The following is a 17,294-nucleotide window of genomic DNA, read 5'->3' as shown; positions in this document are numbered from 1 at the left end:
GGTAGGCAAGGCCTTCTCCGTCCTGAAGGAGGACTTCCGGGGCAGTAGGGAGCGGCTTCTCTGCGGCTGTGGTGGCGGTGAGGGTGGCGGCGGGCTGGGTACGGGGCTTCCTGGGAGGAGGCGGGCCGGGTGCGGTGTCTCGGGGTCGCCGCTGAAGGGGAGGAAGCGGCCTGGGCTGGGCGGCGGGCGCCTCGCGGTGGACGCTGAGGTTGCGGAAGTGCTCTGGTTATTGAAGCGCTCCGCTTGGGTGAGGAATTGTCGTTGTCAGCGTCGGAGAACTTAGGAGCGCAGCTTTACACCAGAACTCCGGTTTGGCACCTGTTCTTGTAATTAGGAAGAAGGGAGAGCGGATTTTGTACGTCTCGAGACAAATCGTTATATTAGTAAAAAATAGTAATGCTCCCTCCAGACAACCACCAGGTACTAACAGCAGCTTTTACCCGTGAAGGGGTTACGTGCCAGGCTCCGTTCCGAACCCCTCACATCCACCGGGTCATTTCGTCTTTCTAGGAATCCTGGCAAGTAGGTAATAGTCTCCTCCTTTTACAGATGAAGAAACGGAGACGCAGATAGGTGAACTGACTTCTCGTAGTGACTCAAGTACAGAGTTGGAAGAGTGTCAGCCTAACTACATATTATATATAGTATATAATGTGTATGTTACATGCATATTACTGTGTGTTGTAGCTTGGAGAGAGCATAAGGAGAGCAAAAAGATATTCCATTAACGTTTCAGCTATACGAAACACTGATGGAACTTTGTGCAAGAACTGCGTAGCCTTTCCTATTAGGCCCCTGGAGTAAGTAGGGCAGAAATTGTGTTAAATTAGTTCTCAGTCTCCAGAGCTTGGCATGCAACAGATAGTCAAAAAAAAAAAATGTTTGCAAGTAAATGAATGAGTGTTTCACAGTTGGTTTTTATGTCTATGGATAGTTGTATCTAGATTGTTTTTTTCTATGTGTTTCGGAAACGTATGTATATCATATACCATATGGTCTAGGATCCAAGATGTTACATAAATCTACCTGTCTAGCCTTACGCCTCCCCATCATTCTCTTTGCCATATTAACTACTTCTGGTATCTGTATTCCACGCTGTCATACCTCAGACCTTTGAGATTTCCCCTGTGTTGTTTACACACCCTTGAATTCTCTCATTGGCATCTTCATCTGTCAGAATCCTAAGTACCCTTTAAGGCAGGTATTACAAGTTCAGATGCCTACAGGGGCTAATCTGGTAACATAAACGAGTCAAGTGAATTTGGGTGGAGATTACGGGGAACTAGAGAGCACTACTCTACCCTGTCTAAAAGATATCCAGCAAATATTTGGCATGAGCTAGTTATTAACAAGTAGAATGTGGGCCCAGTGTCCCCAGATCTTTCAGTTTTACAAGGGAAGTTGGAAATTTCTATTTGTAAATGAACTCTGATTTTTAAATGTTACCAATTAGTATAGAAAAAAGTTTAAGCACCGTGCAGGCCAAACAAAAAAATCTGTAGCCTGGATTTGGGACTCAAAATCCCAGTTTGTGATCACTATACTATGCTTTTTTCAAATATTCAAAGTTCATGAGTGTTATTTCCTGATCCTAGCATACTTTTCCTTGCTCTCTGTTCTTTTAACATTTTGTGTGTACCTCAGTTATAGTGCTACTTGCAGGCTGCCTTAGTTGTTAGTATGTCTCTCTTTTTTAGTATGTTAGAAATGTTTTGATGGCATTGATGGATTGGGTCTAATTTTGTGGTTAGTTATATTGATAAAAACATGTGCTTATACATACCGAGGTCTGGGTGTGTGTGTGTGTGTGTGTATGTATGTGTGAGATACATTTATTTCTCCCCTGGTAATACTTGGTTATCCTGGAAACCAGCATCTCCTCCTTGTAAAAACACCATTAATATCTTGACTTTAATTGTCAAAGAGCCGTACTTCAGGAAGGAATTGAATTTGTTAACATTGCTATTCAAAAGCTGGTCTGATGTAAATCTTATTCTGGTAGCTTAAATTTCATAATCTTCTCTCTGAAAAAGTGGAATGATTAATGAGTAATAAGATTTTTTTTAAATGTCAAAAAAGGAAAAGTTGATAAATTGAAATTAAAAACTTTTGCTCTGTGAAAAGCTCTATGAAGAGGATGAAAAGATAAGCTACAAACTGGGATAAAATGTTTACAAACCACATATCTGACAAAGGACTTGAATCTAGAATATAAAAAGAGCTCTCAAAACTTAACAGTAAAAAAAAATCCAATTAAAAAATGAGCAAAAGATAAAAATAGCTGTTTCACTGAAGAGGATATACAGATGGCAAATAAACACATGAAAAGATGTTGAATATCATTAGCCATTAGAGAAATGCAACTTAAAGCTTAAAGCCATATTAAGCTGTCATAGTGCACCTATATCAGAATGGTTCACATAAAAAATAACACTGCCAAATGCTGGTGAGAATTAAGAGAAACTTGATTACTCATACACTGCTGGTGGGAATGTAAAATGGTACGGCTACTTTGGAAAGGAGTATGGCAGCTTCTTATAAAATTAAGCAAGTACTATCGATTGCACTCTGGTCATTTATTCCAGGGGAATGAAAGCTTATACTCCCGTAAAAACCTGTATATAAATGTTCATAGCCATTTTATTTGTAATAGCCCTAAACTGGAAACAGCCCAGACATCCTTCAACAGGTAAATGGTGAAACAACTGAGATACATCCATACCAAAGAACACTACTCAGCAATAAAAAGGGAGAAACTAGTGGTACAACAACTTGGATGAATCTTGAGGGACTTACACTGAGTGAAAAAAGTAAATCTCAATAGGTTACATACTGTGTGATTGCATTTATATAACATCTTGAAATGACAAAATTATAGAGATGGAGAATATCAGTGGTTGCTGTGGGTTAGGAGGAGGGTGGGACGTGGCTAAAAATAGATAACACAGGGGATCCTTGTAATTGAATTATTCTGTATCCTGACTGTGGTAATCCTATTCTGTATCACATGAATCTGTGCATGTGATAAAATTTCATAGAACTAATTACACATACACAAATGAGTGCATGTGAAACTGGTGAAATCTGAGTAATGTTGGGGGATTGTATCTGTCAGTATCCTGGTTGTGATATGCTATAGTTACACAAATTGTTCCCTTGGGGGAAGCTGGGTGAAGGGTATATTAGATCTCTCTGTATTATTTCTTACACCTGCATGTGACTTGATAATCTCAAAAAGTTTATTCAAGTAACTTTTACCAAAAACAAGCTTATATAATTAATTTTGGGCGGTTGGGGGGCTTTTATTTTACCAGGCAATGATCTAATCATGTCGGATAAAGATGATATTGAGACTGAAGTGATAACTGAAGCAACCTCCATCCTTGAAGATGAGAACTGTGAGCCAGCCAAGAATTTTGAGTCAGTTGACCAAAGTGCCAAGTCAGAAAGTAAATCAGAACCTGTAGCTTCTACTCGGAAAAGACCAGAGTCCAAACCTTCCAGTGACCTTGAGACTTCAGACGTTCTCCCTGTTCAGACATCACAGGCTGCAGGCAAAGTAGAGTATCTATTAAAACATTGAGATTAAAAAGTATTAGGGTTAAAAGGAATATGGAATCAATACCAAATTGGGATTGCACCTATTTCTTTCCTTTTATAACCATAAAACAATTTTCTCAGTTCTATAAATGCTTTTATGAGTAGTTGCCTTTACTATGTGATGCTTACATTGCAGGTAACATACATCTGTCAGTCAAGCAATACACTTCTTGAGCCAAATAATATGTATCTGTTCACCCATACTTTTGGCCAATAATTAGCTACCTTGTATATACACTCTTATTTTCCTCTAATTTTTCCATTTTTCTTTGCCTTTGTTTTTCTGGCTACTGGGAAAAATAGGAGACTGTTTCCAAAGATGTACCCCAGACCGGATGGGGCTATTGGGGAAGTTGGGGCAAGTCCTTGCTCTCCTCAGCCTCAGCTACAGTAGCCACAGTAGGTAAGGTTATCAGTCATTTTATTAATTTTTGTGTGCATTTTGCTACAGATGTGTGTTAAAAACGACTTTGTTAATCATTCTTCTTCCATGATTACTCAAAGGCTTTATAGTTTGAAGATACATTAGTAATGATGGGCTGATTTATACTGCCACTAGAATTGGTAACATTTTTCATTAGAAGGTTGACATTTAGGAATTAATATAAAACTATTCTTTGGTGATAATGAATCAATTTTTTTTCCTTTGGTAAGGATACACTCCCAAAGATTAGTTATATATGGTCAAAATAACATGTCTTGTGGTTGTAATGAATTTGAAAATCTGTGGTTTTACTTTTCAGCTTGTTTCTTCAGTTTTGGTGACTAGTAGCAAATAAATTCAAATATAAAAATGTTATTTTTTCTCATTAGGACAAGGTATTTCAAATGTCATTGAGAAGGCAGAGACTTCCCTTGGAATCCCTAGTCCCAGTGAAATTTCATCTGAAGTCCAGTATGCAACAGGTCAGTATATGGAAACATTAAGGCCTAGAATTATAAACTGAAATGGAATAGTTAAGCTCATTTATTTCAGTAGATGTTTTTTGACTGTCTGATATTCGGGGCATCATGGGGCTGATGAGAAATGGGATTTGGAATCTTTGGCTTTAACCACTCAGGTGTCTCTACTTTCCTCATCTATGAAATTGGATGATATTTTATATTGCAGAGGACTGTTACAAACATTAAATAAGTAAAGCCATGAATGTAGGTTGTAAAAATTGCCTAGCTTTGTGCTTGGCACAATTGAGTAAGAGCCCAGTAAGAGTTAGCTGAATTTGAATCTACTGTGGCATGAAAAAATGTTTTAATGTGTTAGTTTTGGTGCTGTTCCATAGTTCATTTTTTTAAGCCTTTTTTCTCTGTGCTTCGGTTTGGATAGTTTTTGTTGTGGCTTCAGGTTTACTGATCTTTTCTTCTGCTATGTCTAATGCTGTTAAGTCCATTCAGTGACTTTTAAATTTTAGATATATTTTTCAACTCTAGAAATTCCATTTGTTTTTTTTTTTGTCTTCCATTTCTCACCTCCTTATGTATATATTTCAGTGTCCCTGACTGTCGTCTCTGTCATTTGAATCTGTTTCTATTGACCAATTTTTTTTCTTGCTTAGAGATAACATTTTCATTTTATTGATTGGATGCTGGACATTAGAAATGTTACCTGCTGAGTGGATTTTGTAGTCCTTTAAAGGGTGTGAGTTTTGTTTGGAAGGCAGTTAAGATATTTGTAGCTTAGATTGACCTTTTGGTCTCGATTTTAAACTTCTTGAGGGTGATTTCTAGAGTAGCCGTTATTGTTAAGTGCTAGTTTAGCTCAACTACTAAGTCTCTGACCCTTCTGAGGTCTCTACCTAGTTTCCAGGTGTTTAACTAGGTCTCTCTACTTGATTGGTTGGAAGTCAAATGTCTCTCAGCCTAGCATGAGCTTTGGGCATTGTTTAGTTTACAGCTCCATGGCAGTTCTTTGCCCAGTATTGTGAAGTTTTCCAGTGCAGGAACAGCTTAGTATTCAGCCAAAGACTCAAGGGCACTCCTGCGTAGATAGTTGGAACTCTTTACCTCTGTATCTCCCTCCTCTCCAGTACAGGCATACCTTGGAGATATTGTAGATTCAGTTTCAGACCACTGCAGTAAAGTGAATATCGCAAAAAACGAGTCTCACAAATTCTTTTTTGGGTTTTCCAGTGCATATAAAAATTTATACTATATTGTAGGCTATTAAGTGTGCAGTAGCATTATGTCAAAAAGAATAATGTACATACCTTAATTAAAAAATATCTCATTGCTGGGGCTTCCCTGGTGGCGCAGTGGTTGAGAGTCCGCCTGCTGATGCTGGGGACACAGGTTCGTGCCCCGGTCTGGGAGGATCCCACATGCCACGGAGCGGCTGGACCCGTGAGCCATGGCCGCTGGGCCTGCACATCTGGAGCCTGTGCTCGGCAACAGGAGAGGCCACAGCAGTGAGAGGCCCGCGTACAGCAAAAAAAAAACAAAAAACTCATTGCTGAAAAATACTAACCATTATCTGACAGTGGAGGGTTGCACAAACCTTCACTTTGTAAAAAAAAAAAAAAACAATATCTGCAGAGCACAGTAAAGTGCAATAGAATGAGGTATGCTTGTACTCTGACCTGCAAATTCCAGGTGCTTCAGCTTTCCTAGATTCCAGTCTCTGTCTCTTCTACTTAATAAGACTGCCATGCTCTGCTTGGGTTTCCCCTCCCTGTGCTGTTGTCTGGAAAGCAAGCCAATCATAGAGTTCTCATCATTTGTTTCTCTTCTGTCCTGAACCATAGTACAGTACGGTCTGTAGTCCAATGTCTGGAGATAATTGTTTCTTATATTTTGTCCAGTTTTCTAGATGCTATGGTAGAAGGGCAAGTCTGATACCAGATAATCCATCATAGTTGGAAGCAGAAGTCCTCCCTACAATAGATTATTTGTTGATCTCTTGTAAGAGATTTTAGTATTAATAAAATATAACAGATTAAAAAAAAATCTTTGTAATGCATGTCTGAATCCTGTGGAGAAGCATAATTTTCCAGGATAAAGTTTAAAGTAGACCGGATTTTTAAAAAGTCACATTTATTGAGTTATAATTTACGTGAAGTTCACTCTTTTTAGATACAATCATCCCTTTATATCCATGGGGGGATTGGTTCCCGGAGCCCCCCATGGATACCAAAATCCTCAGATGCTCAAGTTCTTTATATAAAATGAGTATTCACAGGTTCAGCATCCATAGAACAGAGGGCCAACTGTATATAGTTTTACGTATTTTAACAAACATACCGTCCTGTTTATGCTATGTAATCACAGTCCATTGTGACTATACAGATATAGAATATTTCTTATATTTGTATAGACAAGACTCGAGAATATTTTCATTCCTCCCCCCCTCCCCAAAAAAATACCCTCATGCCCCTTTGTTGTCACTCCCCTCCACCTATTCTTAGCTCTTGGCAACCACTGATCTGTTTTCTGACCCTGTGGTTTTACCTGTGCAGAAGATCATATGATTGGAATCACACAGTATATAGTCTGTTATATATGTCAGTAGGTTGTTCAAAAGACTGGATTTTGTTTTTGAAATGAAAATGAAAAACTGCCTTAACTTTTATTTTAAAATAGGCAAATGGTTTAAAATAATAAAACAAAAAGTACTAAGGCCTTGTGTGTTGGAAATAAGGTCTAATTTTTAAAAATTCGTATAGATGCTAATAAAGCAAAACTATTTATGGACTGCCTCTTCATATTTACACATCCCTTCCCCACTATAGGAGAGACAAATGCCAAAGAGAATGAAAACTCCTCTCCAATGAGTGGGCCATTTGGGGTATTCTCTACCATCTCTACTGCTGTTCAGAGCACAGTGAGTAAAAATTGCAAGGTGGCCTGCTTCCTTCCATGATTATAATGGGTTTTTGCCTCTTTCTCTTTCTTTCCCTTGAAAAGTCATGGGGACTGATTCCTCTTATGGGAGTTCAAATTGCTGAAGATCATTCACTTTGATCTTAGGGTGGGTAGAGTGAGAGCTAACTTGAAAACTTAAAAGAAGTAAAAGAAGGAGCAGGAAATGAAGAGTAATAGAGAGGCAATGTACATAATATTTTATGGACTAAGAATTCTTAGTTTGGTGGCCCTAGAGAAACATCTCTGCTTTACAAAAATACTTTTGTCATAATTATATCTTTTAGGCAAAGGGAAAATGAGATGTTTATGATAAATACTTAATAAAACTATAGATGATTAGAAACATTTTTGAAAGGATTATATAGGAAGCGTAATATCTTTCCTACATGAGGATAGATAGCTAGTACTTTTTAATTTTAACTTTTTATTGAAGTATAATCTGTATACAGACAAGTGAAATCGTAAGTGTTCAGTTTTAATTTTCACGACATGAACACATTCAGACTAAGAAACAGCAGGGTGGTATATCAGATGTTTCCCCTGTGCCGTCTCCCAGTCTTCTGTGCCTCCCCCTCTTGCCATCTAAGATAACCACAATCCAGTCTTCTGCCGTCATAGATTAATTTTCCCTGCTATATGAACAGAATCATACAGAATGTACTCTAGTGTATCTAGTTTCTTTCACTCATTATTACGTTTGTATAATTTATTCACGGTATAGTTTGTGTGGCGTATTCCATTTTCTTTGTTGTATTCATCGAGTGACTGTGTAACATTTACTCATTCCAGAGCTGGTAAGTATTGGGGTAGTTTCCAGCTTTTAGGTTTTATAATAGTACTGCTGTGAGTGTTCTTGTATGTCTTTTGATGAACTTCTACACATTTTTTGAGTATTTAACCATGCGTGGAGTTGCTGGGTCATAGGATATTCACATGTTCAGCTATAGTAGATACTGACAAATAATATTCCAAAGTGGGTATACTGCTTTACATTCCCACAAGCACTGTATGATCGTTTTAGTTGCTCCTTGTTCTAGCCAGTGGTTGCTATTGTTAGCCACTATTTTATGAAATGAAAACATGCAGGTGTCTTTTTTCAGCATTATTGTAATGAGGTTGCATGTGTCTCCTAGGGAAAGAGTGTTATCAGTGGGGGTTTGGATGCCTTAGAATTCATTGGGAAAAAGACAATGGATGTAATAGCAGAAGGGGATCCTGGATTTAAAAGAACCAAGGGTCTGATGAACCGGACTTCCACACTGTCTCAGGTACTGTTTGCATTCCTGTCTGTATTTTGATCTGTATTTTTGCCTTTGGTAATTTGGGACCTTGTTATTATTTCCTTTTGAGGACTTTTCAGTGTTTTTTGTTTTGTTTTGTTTTGTTTTGTTTTTGGTAAGGGGATGCACAGCTCTAATGCTTAGAAAAATGCCCAGTTCTTTTTTTATTCCTCCTCTTTCCTTTCTGCAGGAAACTCTTGTCAGTGCAGTATAAGATGCCAAGCCCTTTCAGGGTTGTTATTAGAGTAATGGTAAAACCACAGTCAGAGAAACACCTGGTTCCTGGGGTGTTATTTACCCTGTCTAGGAGCAAATTATGTGATCATATTTTCCCTGCAGCTCCTGAGCCTATCCGATTTGAATCACAATTCCAAGAATGAAAGGGCAGTGTTACCCATCTCAGTTTGCTTCCCTCGACTTTCAAAACTCACCCTTGGGGCTTCCCTGGTGGCGCAGTGGTTGGGAGTCCACCTGCCAATGCAGGGGACGCGGGTTCGCGCTCCTGTCTGGGAAGATCCCACATGCCGCGGAGCGGCTGGGCCCGTGGGCCATGGCCGCTGGGCCTTCACGTCCGGAGCCTGTGCTCCGCAACGGGAGAGGCCACAGCAGTGAGAGGCCCGCATACCGCAAAAAAAAAAAAAAAAAAACCTCACCCTTAAGCTCTTGTTACTTGTTGCAGTGTAATGCCTCGATCTTTCAGGTTTTACGAGAGGCCAAGGAGAAAGAAGAGCTATGGAACGCCAATGAGGTTACCATGGAAACGGACAAGAAAACTCATTATGGGCTACTCTTTGATGAATTTCAAGGCCTTTCACATCTAGAAGCTCTGGAGATGCTCTCCCGAGAAAGTGAAATAAAGGTAATTCCAAACCAAAAATTTCTACTGGAGTGTCTTTAAGCAGAAGCACACTGCATAGTTTCTTTTCCTTTTGTGCAGTTGGAGGATGAAATGTATGTCAGGTAGAGGCTTGAGACTTTCTGAAAATACTATACCAAAATTAACAAAAAAACTAATTTTTGAACTAATTGCTAGAAATAGAATGAATCAAGTGTTGTTTCTCTAAATGTAAACAAAAATGGACAGATTGGGCTTCCCTGGTGGCGCAGTGGTTGGGAGTCCGCCTGCCGATGCAGGGGACACAGGTTCGTGCCCCGGTCCGGGAAGATCCCACATGCCGCGGAGCGGCTGGGCCCATGAGCCATGGCCACTGAGCCTGTGCGTCCAGAGCCTGTGCTCTGCAACGGGAGAGACCACAACAGTGAAGAGGCCCGCGTACCGTGCAAAAAAAAAAAAAAAAGGAAAGATTACCAAAGAGGTCTTAATAGCACATCTGTTATTTTTCCTTGATCTTGTTCTTTTTTTTTCTTTTTATAAGTTTTTTTGGCTTAAGCTGCCAATTTGGATACAGTTACCTGTTAGCATTTAATTGATTCAAGACTATTTCATTTCCTCCTAATTTCTAAGCTGTTGTTAAGCACTAATAATTTCCAGACATTTCTGGCTTATATTATTTTTGGAAGCACAATTCTCCGTACCTTTCTGTGATGACCTGCCTCTTGTGTTAAGGTTCTTGAGGTAGAGCTTGTGAACTCATAGTTTTAATTTTAATATGATCCATAGCCTCTTCTCCATTTGAGAATGTTTTTCTTTTTCTCTCATACTCCCACTTACTATTTTATATCAATTCAGGTGAAATCTATTCTTAATTCTCTAAGTGGAGAAGAATTAGAGACTCTAAAATTTGAATTGGAGCAACTCAAAGAAGCATTTTCCCTAGCAGAGTTCTGTGAGGAAGAGGAGGAAGAGAAGAAAGGTAATATGGAAATCCAGCATCTGAGTGGGAGGGATGTAGTGTGTTTATATGCAGTGATTGTCCTTGAAATAAATCTCTCCAATTACTTTAACTCTTTTTTAAAAATTAAAGTGTAGTTGATTCACAGTATTGTGTTAGTTTCAGGTGTATAGCAAAGTAATTCAATTATATACATATATTTTTCAGATTGTTTTCCATTATAGGTTATTACAAGATATTGAATATAATTCCCTGTGCTATACAGTAATTGCTTATCTGTTTTATGTATAGTAGTTTGTATCTGTTAATCCCATACTCCTAATTTATCCCCCCTTCCCCTTTCCCTTTTGGTAACTGTAAGTTTGTTTTCTGTGTCTGTGAGTCTGTTTCTGTTTTGTATATAGATTCATTTGTACTATTCTTTTTAAGATTCCACATAAAAGTGATATCATACAGTATTTGTGTTTGTCTCTCTGACTTCACTTAGTATGATAATCTCTAGGTCCATCCATGTTGGTGCAAATGGCAATATTTCATTCTTTTTATGTCTGAGTAGTAGTCCCTTCTGTGTATATATACCACATCTTCTTAAACCAATTGTCTGGTTATGTAATATCTTGCTAGATGGTATCTTACTCTGTGTAAAAGAGTCCTGATATGAAATGGTCCTTGAATATGAGTTTTTAAAGCTGTCTTGAGGTATTGAGAAGGCAATAAGCATGGTGGATAAAAGGATGGGTTTTGGAGTTAGACCTGGGTTCTAAATCAAGATCTGCCATTTATTAAGCCATGCAACTTTGTGAAATTACTTAACCCTGAGTGTCTGGTTCCTCAACTGTAAGTAGAGGTAGCTAATTCCTCTCAGTTTGTTATAAGGACTAAATGAAATATTATGTTTAATGTGTGGCTCATAGTAAACACTCAACAATGGTGGCTATTATTTTCATTATTAGGATGGCATAAGTAAATAAATAAAGATGTGCATTTCCAAAGTCTCACTTAGCAGGAAACCCATAAATTAATTTTGATTTGCTTAAGTTGCTCCATTGTTCTTAACTAAGCCCTGGTGTGACAATCCCTGGTTATTTATGAATTTAATTAAGGTTATTTGTACATAGTGCCATTAACAGGATTTGTTTAATTTAGTCTGACATCTGGCTTCACATAGTGATCAGAAATCCTGATCTTTAAATACCATTCAGAGGACTCTAAGGGAATTTCTAAACAGATGGATTTGTGTCTATAGTATTTTTATTCCCTGTTTGCCTGAGATCAGGATTCTGCAAAGATAGCACTGGAGTGCTGCATGCCACCCTTCCCAATGGCCCTCCGCAGTGATTTTGGTTGAGAATGCAGCACTGACCTTGGTATTTAATTACATCTTAATGAAGTTTTTTTTTAAAAAAGTGGTAGCAGAGGGGAGAGAAAACCACAGAACCTAGTTCTGGCGATGTTGATCATCTTCAGTTTCCATCAGCATCCTTAGCCCTTGTCCCTCTATCTTATATACTCAATGCCTTCACTTTTTTAGGAGACTTCCTGCTTGAGGTGCCACCCTCTCTCCTGAGTCCCTCCAAAGCACTAACCCTGTCTCCCTTCCATCCTTACATGCTTTATTCTAATGCAACAACTGCTTTTTATGCTCAAGTCTGTGGGGAGTACACAACAAGGATCTCCATTTTTTCCCCCTGTATTTTATTTTACCTTATTATTTTTTAAAATACTAATTTGTTTTATTTTTTAGATTCCACATATAAGTGATAACATAGTTTTTGTCTTTCTCTATCTGACTTATTTCTCTAAGCATAATACCCTCCAGGTCTATACATGTTGCAAATGCAAACATGTTTTTTTTTTTTTTTTTTTTTTTAAAGTTTATTTATTTATTTTTTTAATTAGTTTCTGCTTTATAACAAAGTGAATCAGTCATACATATACATCTGTTCCCACATCCCTTCCCTCATGCATCTCCCTCCCTCCCACCCTCCCCATCCCACCCCTCCAGGCGGTCACAAAGCACCGAGCTGATCTCCCTGTGCTCTGCGGCTGCTTCCCACTATCTATCTACCTTACGTTTGGTAGTGTATACACGTCCATGCCTCTCTTTCGCCTTGTCACAGCCCACCCTTCCCCCTCCCCATATCCTCAAGTCCATTCTCAAGTAGGTCTGCGTCTTCATTCCCGTTTTGCCCCTAGGTTCTTCATGACATTTTTTTTTAAAATTCCGTATATATGTGTTAGCATACGGTATTTGTCTTTCTCTTTCTGACTAACTTCACTCTGTATGACAGACTCTAGGTCTATCCACCTCATTACAAATAGCTCAGTTTCGTTTCTTTTTATGGCTGAGTAATATTCCATTGTATATATGTGCCACATCTTCTTTATCCATTCATCCGATGATGGACACTTAGGTTGTTTCCAGCTCCGGGCTATTGTGAATAGAGCTGCAATGAACATTTTGGTACATGTCTCTTTTGGATTTATGGTTTTCTCAGGGTATATGCCCAGTAGTGGGATTGCTGGGTCATATGGTAGTTCTATTTGTAGTTTTTTAAGGAACCTCCATACCGTTCTCCATAGTGGCTGTACCAATTCACATTCCCACCAGCAGTGCAAGAGTGTTCCCTTTTCTCCACACCCTCTCCAGCATTTATTGTTTCTAGATTTCTTGATGATGGCCATTCTGACTGGTGTGAGATGATATCTCATTGTAGTTTTGATTTGCATTTCTCTAATGATTAATGATGTTGAGCATTCTTTCAAGTGTTTGTTGGCAGTCTGTATATCTTCTTTGGAGAAATGCCTATTTAAGTCTTCTGCCCATTTTTGGATTGGGTTGTCTGTTTTTTTGCTATTGAGCTGCATGAGCTGTTTATAAATTTTGGAGATTAATCCTTTGTCAGTTGCTTCATTTGCAAATATTTTCTCCCATTCTGAGGGTTGTCTTTTGGTCTTCTTTATGGTTTCCTTTGCTGTGCAAAAGCTTTGAAGTTTCATTAGGTCCCATTTGTTTATCTTTGTTTTGATTTCCATTTCTCTAGGAGGTGGGTCCAAAAGGATCTTGCTGTGATTTATGTCATAGAGTGTTCTACCTATGTTTTCCTCTAAGAGTTTGATAGTTTCTGGCCTTACATTTAAGTCTTTAATCCATTTTGAGCTTATTTTTGTGTATGGTGCTAGGGAATGATCTAATCTCAAACTTTTACATGTCCCTGTCCAGTTTTCCCAGCACCACTTATTGAAGAGGCTGTCCTTTCTCCACTGTACATTCCTGCCTCCTTTATCAAAGATAAGTTGGCCATATGTGCGTGGGTTTATCTCTGGGCTTTCTATCCTGATCCACTGATCTATCTTTCTGTTTTTATGCCAGTACCAGACTGTCTTAATTACTGTAGCTTTGTAGTATAGTCTGAAGTCAGGGAGCCTGATTCCTCCAGCTCCGTTTTTCGTTCTCAAGATTGCTTTAGCTATTCGGGGCCTTTTGTTTTTCCAAACAAATTTTGAAATTTTTTGTTCTAGTTCTGTGAAAAATGCCATTGGTAGTTTGATAGGGATTGCATTGAATCTGTAGATTGCTTTCGGTAGTAGAGACATTTTCACAATATTGATTCTTCCAATCCAGGAGCATGGTATATCTCTCCATCTATTTGTATCATCTTTAATTTCTTTCATCAGTGTCTTATAGTTTTCTGCATACAGGTCTTTTGTCTCCTTAGGTAGGTTTATTCCTAGATATTTTATTCTTTTTGTTGCGATGGTAAATGGGAGTGTTTTCTTGATTTCATTTTCAGATTTTTCATCATTAGTGTACAGGAATGCCAGAGATTTCTGTACATTAATTTTATATCCTGCTACTTTACCAAATTCATTGATTAGCTCTAGTAGTTTTTCAGTAGCATCTTTAGGATTCTCTATGTATAGTATCATGTCATCTGCAAACAGTGACAGCTTTACTTCTTCTTTTCCAATTTGGATTCCTTTTATTTCCTTTTCTTCTCTGATTGCTGTGGCTAAAACTTCCAAAACTATGTTGAATAAGAGTGGTGAGAGTGGGCAGCCTTGTCTTGTTCCTGATCTTAGTGGAAATGGTTTCAGTTTTTCACCATTGAGGACAATGTTGGCTGTGGGTTTGTCATATATGGCCTTTATTATGTTGAGGAAAGATCCCTCTATACCTACTTTCTGCAGGGTTTTTATCATAAATGGGTGTTGAATTTTGTCGAAAGCTTTCTCTGCATCTATTGAGATGATCATATGGTTTTTCTCCTTCAACTTGTTAATATGGTGTATTACATTGATTGATTTGCGTATATTGAAGAATCCTTGCATTCCTGGGATAAACCCCACTTGATCATGGTGTATGATCCTTTTAATGTGCTCTTGGATTCTGTTTGCTAGTATTTTGTTGAGGATTTTTGCATCTATGTTCATCAGTGATATTGGCCTGTAGTTTTCTTTCTTTGTGACATCCTTGCCTGGTTTTGGTATCAAGGTGATGTCGGCCTCGTAGAATGAGTTTGGGAGTGTTCCTCCCTCTGCTATATTTTGGAAGAGTTTGAGAAGGATAGGTGTTAGCTCTTCTCTAAATGTTTGATAGAATTCACCTGTGAAGCCATCTGGTCCTGGGCTTTTGTTTGATGGAAGATTTTTAATCACAGTTTCAATTTCAGTGCTTGTGATTGGTCTATTCATATTTTCTATTTCTTCCTGAGTCAGTCTTGGCAGGTTGTGCATTTCTAAGAATGTGTCCATTTCTTCCAGGTTGTCCATTTTATTGGAATAGAGTTGCTTATAGTAATCTCTCATAATCTTTTGTATTTCTGCAGTGTCAGTTGTTACTTCTCCTTTTTCATTTCTAATTCTATTGATTTGAGTCTTCTCCCTTTTTTTCTTGATGAGTCTGGCTAATGGTTTGTCAATTTTGTTTATCTTCTCAAAGAACCAGCTTTTAGTTTGGTTGATCTTTGCTATCGTTTCCTTCATTTCTTTTTCATTTATTTCTGATCTGATCTTTATGATTTCTTTCCTTCTGCTAGCTTTGGGGTATTTTTGTTCTTCTTTCTCTAATTGCTTTAGGTGCAGGGTCAGGTTGTTTACTCGAAATGCTTCCTGTTTCTTAAGGTGGGATTGTATTGCTATAAACTTCCCCCTTAGAACTGCTTTTGCTGCGTCCCATAGGTTTTGGGTCGTCGTGTCTCCATTGTCATTTGTTTCTAGGTATTTTTTAATTTCCTCTTTGATTTCTTCAGTGATCACTTCGTTATTGAGTAGTGTATTGTTTAGCCTCCATGTGTTTGTATTTTTTACACATCTTTTCCTGTAATTGATGTCTAGTCTCATAGCATTGTGGTCGGAGAAGATACTTGATACAATTTCAATTTTCTTAAAATTACCGAGGCTTGATTTGTGACCCAAGATATGATCTATCCTGGAGAATGTTCCATGAGCACTTGAGAAAAATGTGTATTCTGTTGTTTTTGGATGGAATGTCCTATAAATATCAACTAAGTCCATCTCGTTTAATGTATCATTTAAAGCTTGTGTTTCCTTATTTATTTTCATTTTGGATGATCTGTCCATTGGTGAAAGTGGGGTGTTAAAGTCCCCTACTATGATTGTGTTACTGTCGATTTCCCCTTTTATGGCTGTTAGTATTTGCCTTATGTATTGAGGTGCTCCTATGTTGGGTGCATAAATATTTACAATTGTTATATCTTCTTCTTGGATCGATCCCTTTATCGTTATGTAGTGTCCTTCCTTGTCTCTTCTAATAGTCTTTATTTTAAAGTCTATTTTGTCTGATATAAGAATTGCTACTCCAGCTTTCTTTTGATTTCCATTTGCATGGAATATCTTTTTCCATCCCTTTACTTTCAATCTGTATGTGTCTCTAGGTCTGAAGTGGGTCTCTTGTAGACAGCATATATATGGGTCTTGTTTTTGTATCCATTCAGCCACTCTGTGTCTTTTGGTGGGAGCATTTAGTCCATTTACATTTAAGGTAATTATTGATATGTATGTTCCTATTCCCATTTCCTTAATTGCTTTGGGTTCGTTATTGTAGGTATATTCCTTCTGTTGTGTTTCTTGCCTAGAGAAGTTCCTTTAGCATTTGTTGTAAAGCTGGTTTGGTGGTGCTGAACTCTCTCAGCTTTTGCTTGTCTGTAAAGGTTTTAATTTCTCCATCAAATCTGAATGAGATCCTTGCTGGGTAGAGTAATCTAGGTTGCAGGTTTCTCTCCTTCATCACTTTAATTATGTCCTGCCACTCCCTTCTGGCTTGTAGGGTTTCTGCTGAGAGATCAGCTGTTAACCTTATGGGGATTCCCTTGTGTGTTATTTGTTGTTTTTGCCTTGCTGCTTTTAATATGATTTCTTTGTGTTTAATTTTTGACAGTTTGATTAATATGTGTCTTGGTGTATTTCTCCTTGGATTTATTCTGTATGGGACTCTCTGTGCCTCCTGGACTTGATTAACTATTTCCTTTCCCAAATTAGGGAAGTTTTCAACTATAATCTCTTCAAATATTTTCTCAGTCCCTTTCTTTTTCTCTTCTTCTTCTGGAACCCCTATAATTCGAATGTTGGTGCGTTTAATGTTGTCCCAGAGATCTCTGAGTCTCTCCTCTGTTCTTTTCATTCTTTTTTCTTTATTTTGCTCTGCATCAGTTATTTCCACTATTTTATCTTCCACCTCACTTATCCGTTCTTCTGCCTCAGTTATTCTGCTATTGATCCCATCTAGAGTATTTTTCATTTCATT

General features: G+C 38.1%; 1 protein-coding gene across 2 annotated transcripts in view; it reads left to right on the top strand.

Annotated features, from left to right (window-relative positions):
* The first annotated feature begins 29 nt into the window (after window positions 1-29).
* FAM114A2 (family with sequence similarity 114 member A2) overlaps window positions 30-17,294 on the top strand; it is a 43,351-nt gene continuing 26,086 nt past the window's right edge. Inside the window, exons 1-8 of one of the 2 annotated variants that reach the window (XM_081230934.1) lie at window positions 30-98; window positions 3,315-3,559; window positions 3,904-4,003; window positions 4,414-4,506; window positions 7,323-7,414; window positions 8,589-8,723; window positions 9,436-9,594; window positions 10,426-10,549. In XM_081230934.1, the coding sequence (XP_081087060.1) occupies window positions 3,329-3,559; window positions 3,904-4,003; window positions 4,414-4,506; window positions 7,323-7,414; window positions 8,589-8,723; window positions 9,436-9,594; window positions 10,426-10,549 (934 nt within the window). In that variant the 5' untranslated portion in view covers window positions 30-98; window positions 3,315-3,328. Of the gene's footprint in view, window positions 99-340; window positions 421-3,314; window positions 3,560-3,903; window positions 4,004-4,413; window positions 4,507-7,322; window positions 7,415-8,588; window positions 8,724-9,435; window positions 9,595-10,425; window positions 10,550-17,294 lie in introns of those variants that run through there. The other variant, XM_081230935.1, reaches the window with a different exon arrangement.

This window comes from Mesoplodon bidens, assembly GCF_964165515.1.
Source record: "Mesoplodon bidens genome assembly, chromosome: 4".
NCBI classification, from domain to species: Eukaryota; Metazoa; Chordata; class Mammalia; order Artiodactyla; family Ziphiidae; genus Mesoplodon; species Mesoplodon bidens.
Note: the sequence above shows the minus strand (reverse complement) of the source record. Positions and strands in the feature narration are given on the sequence as shown.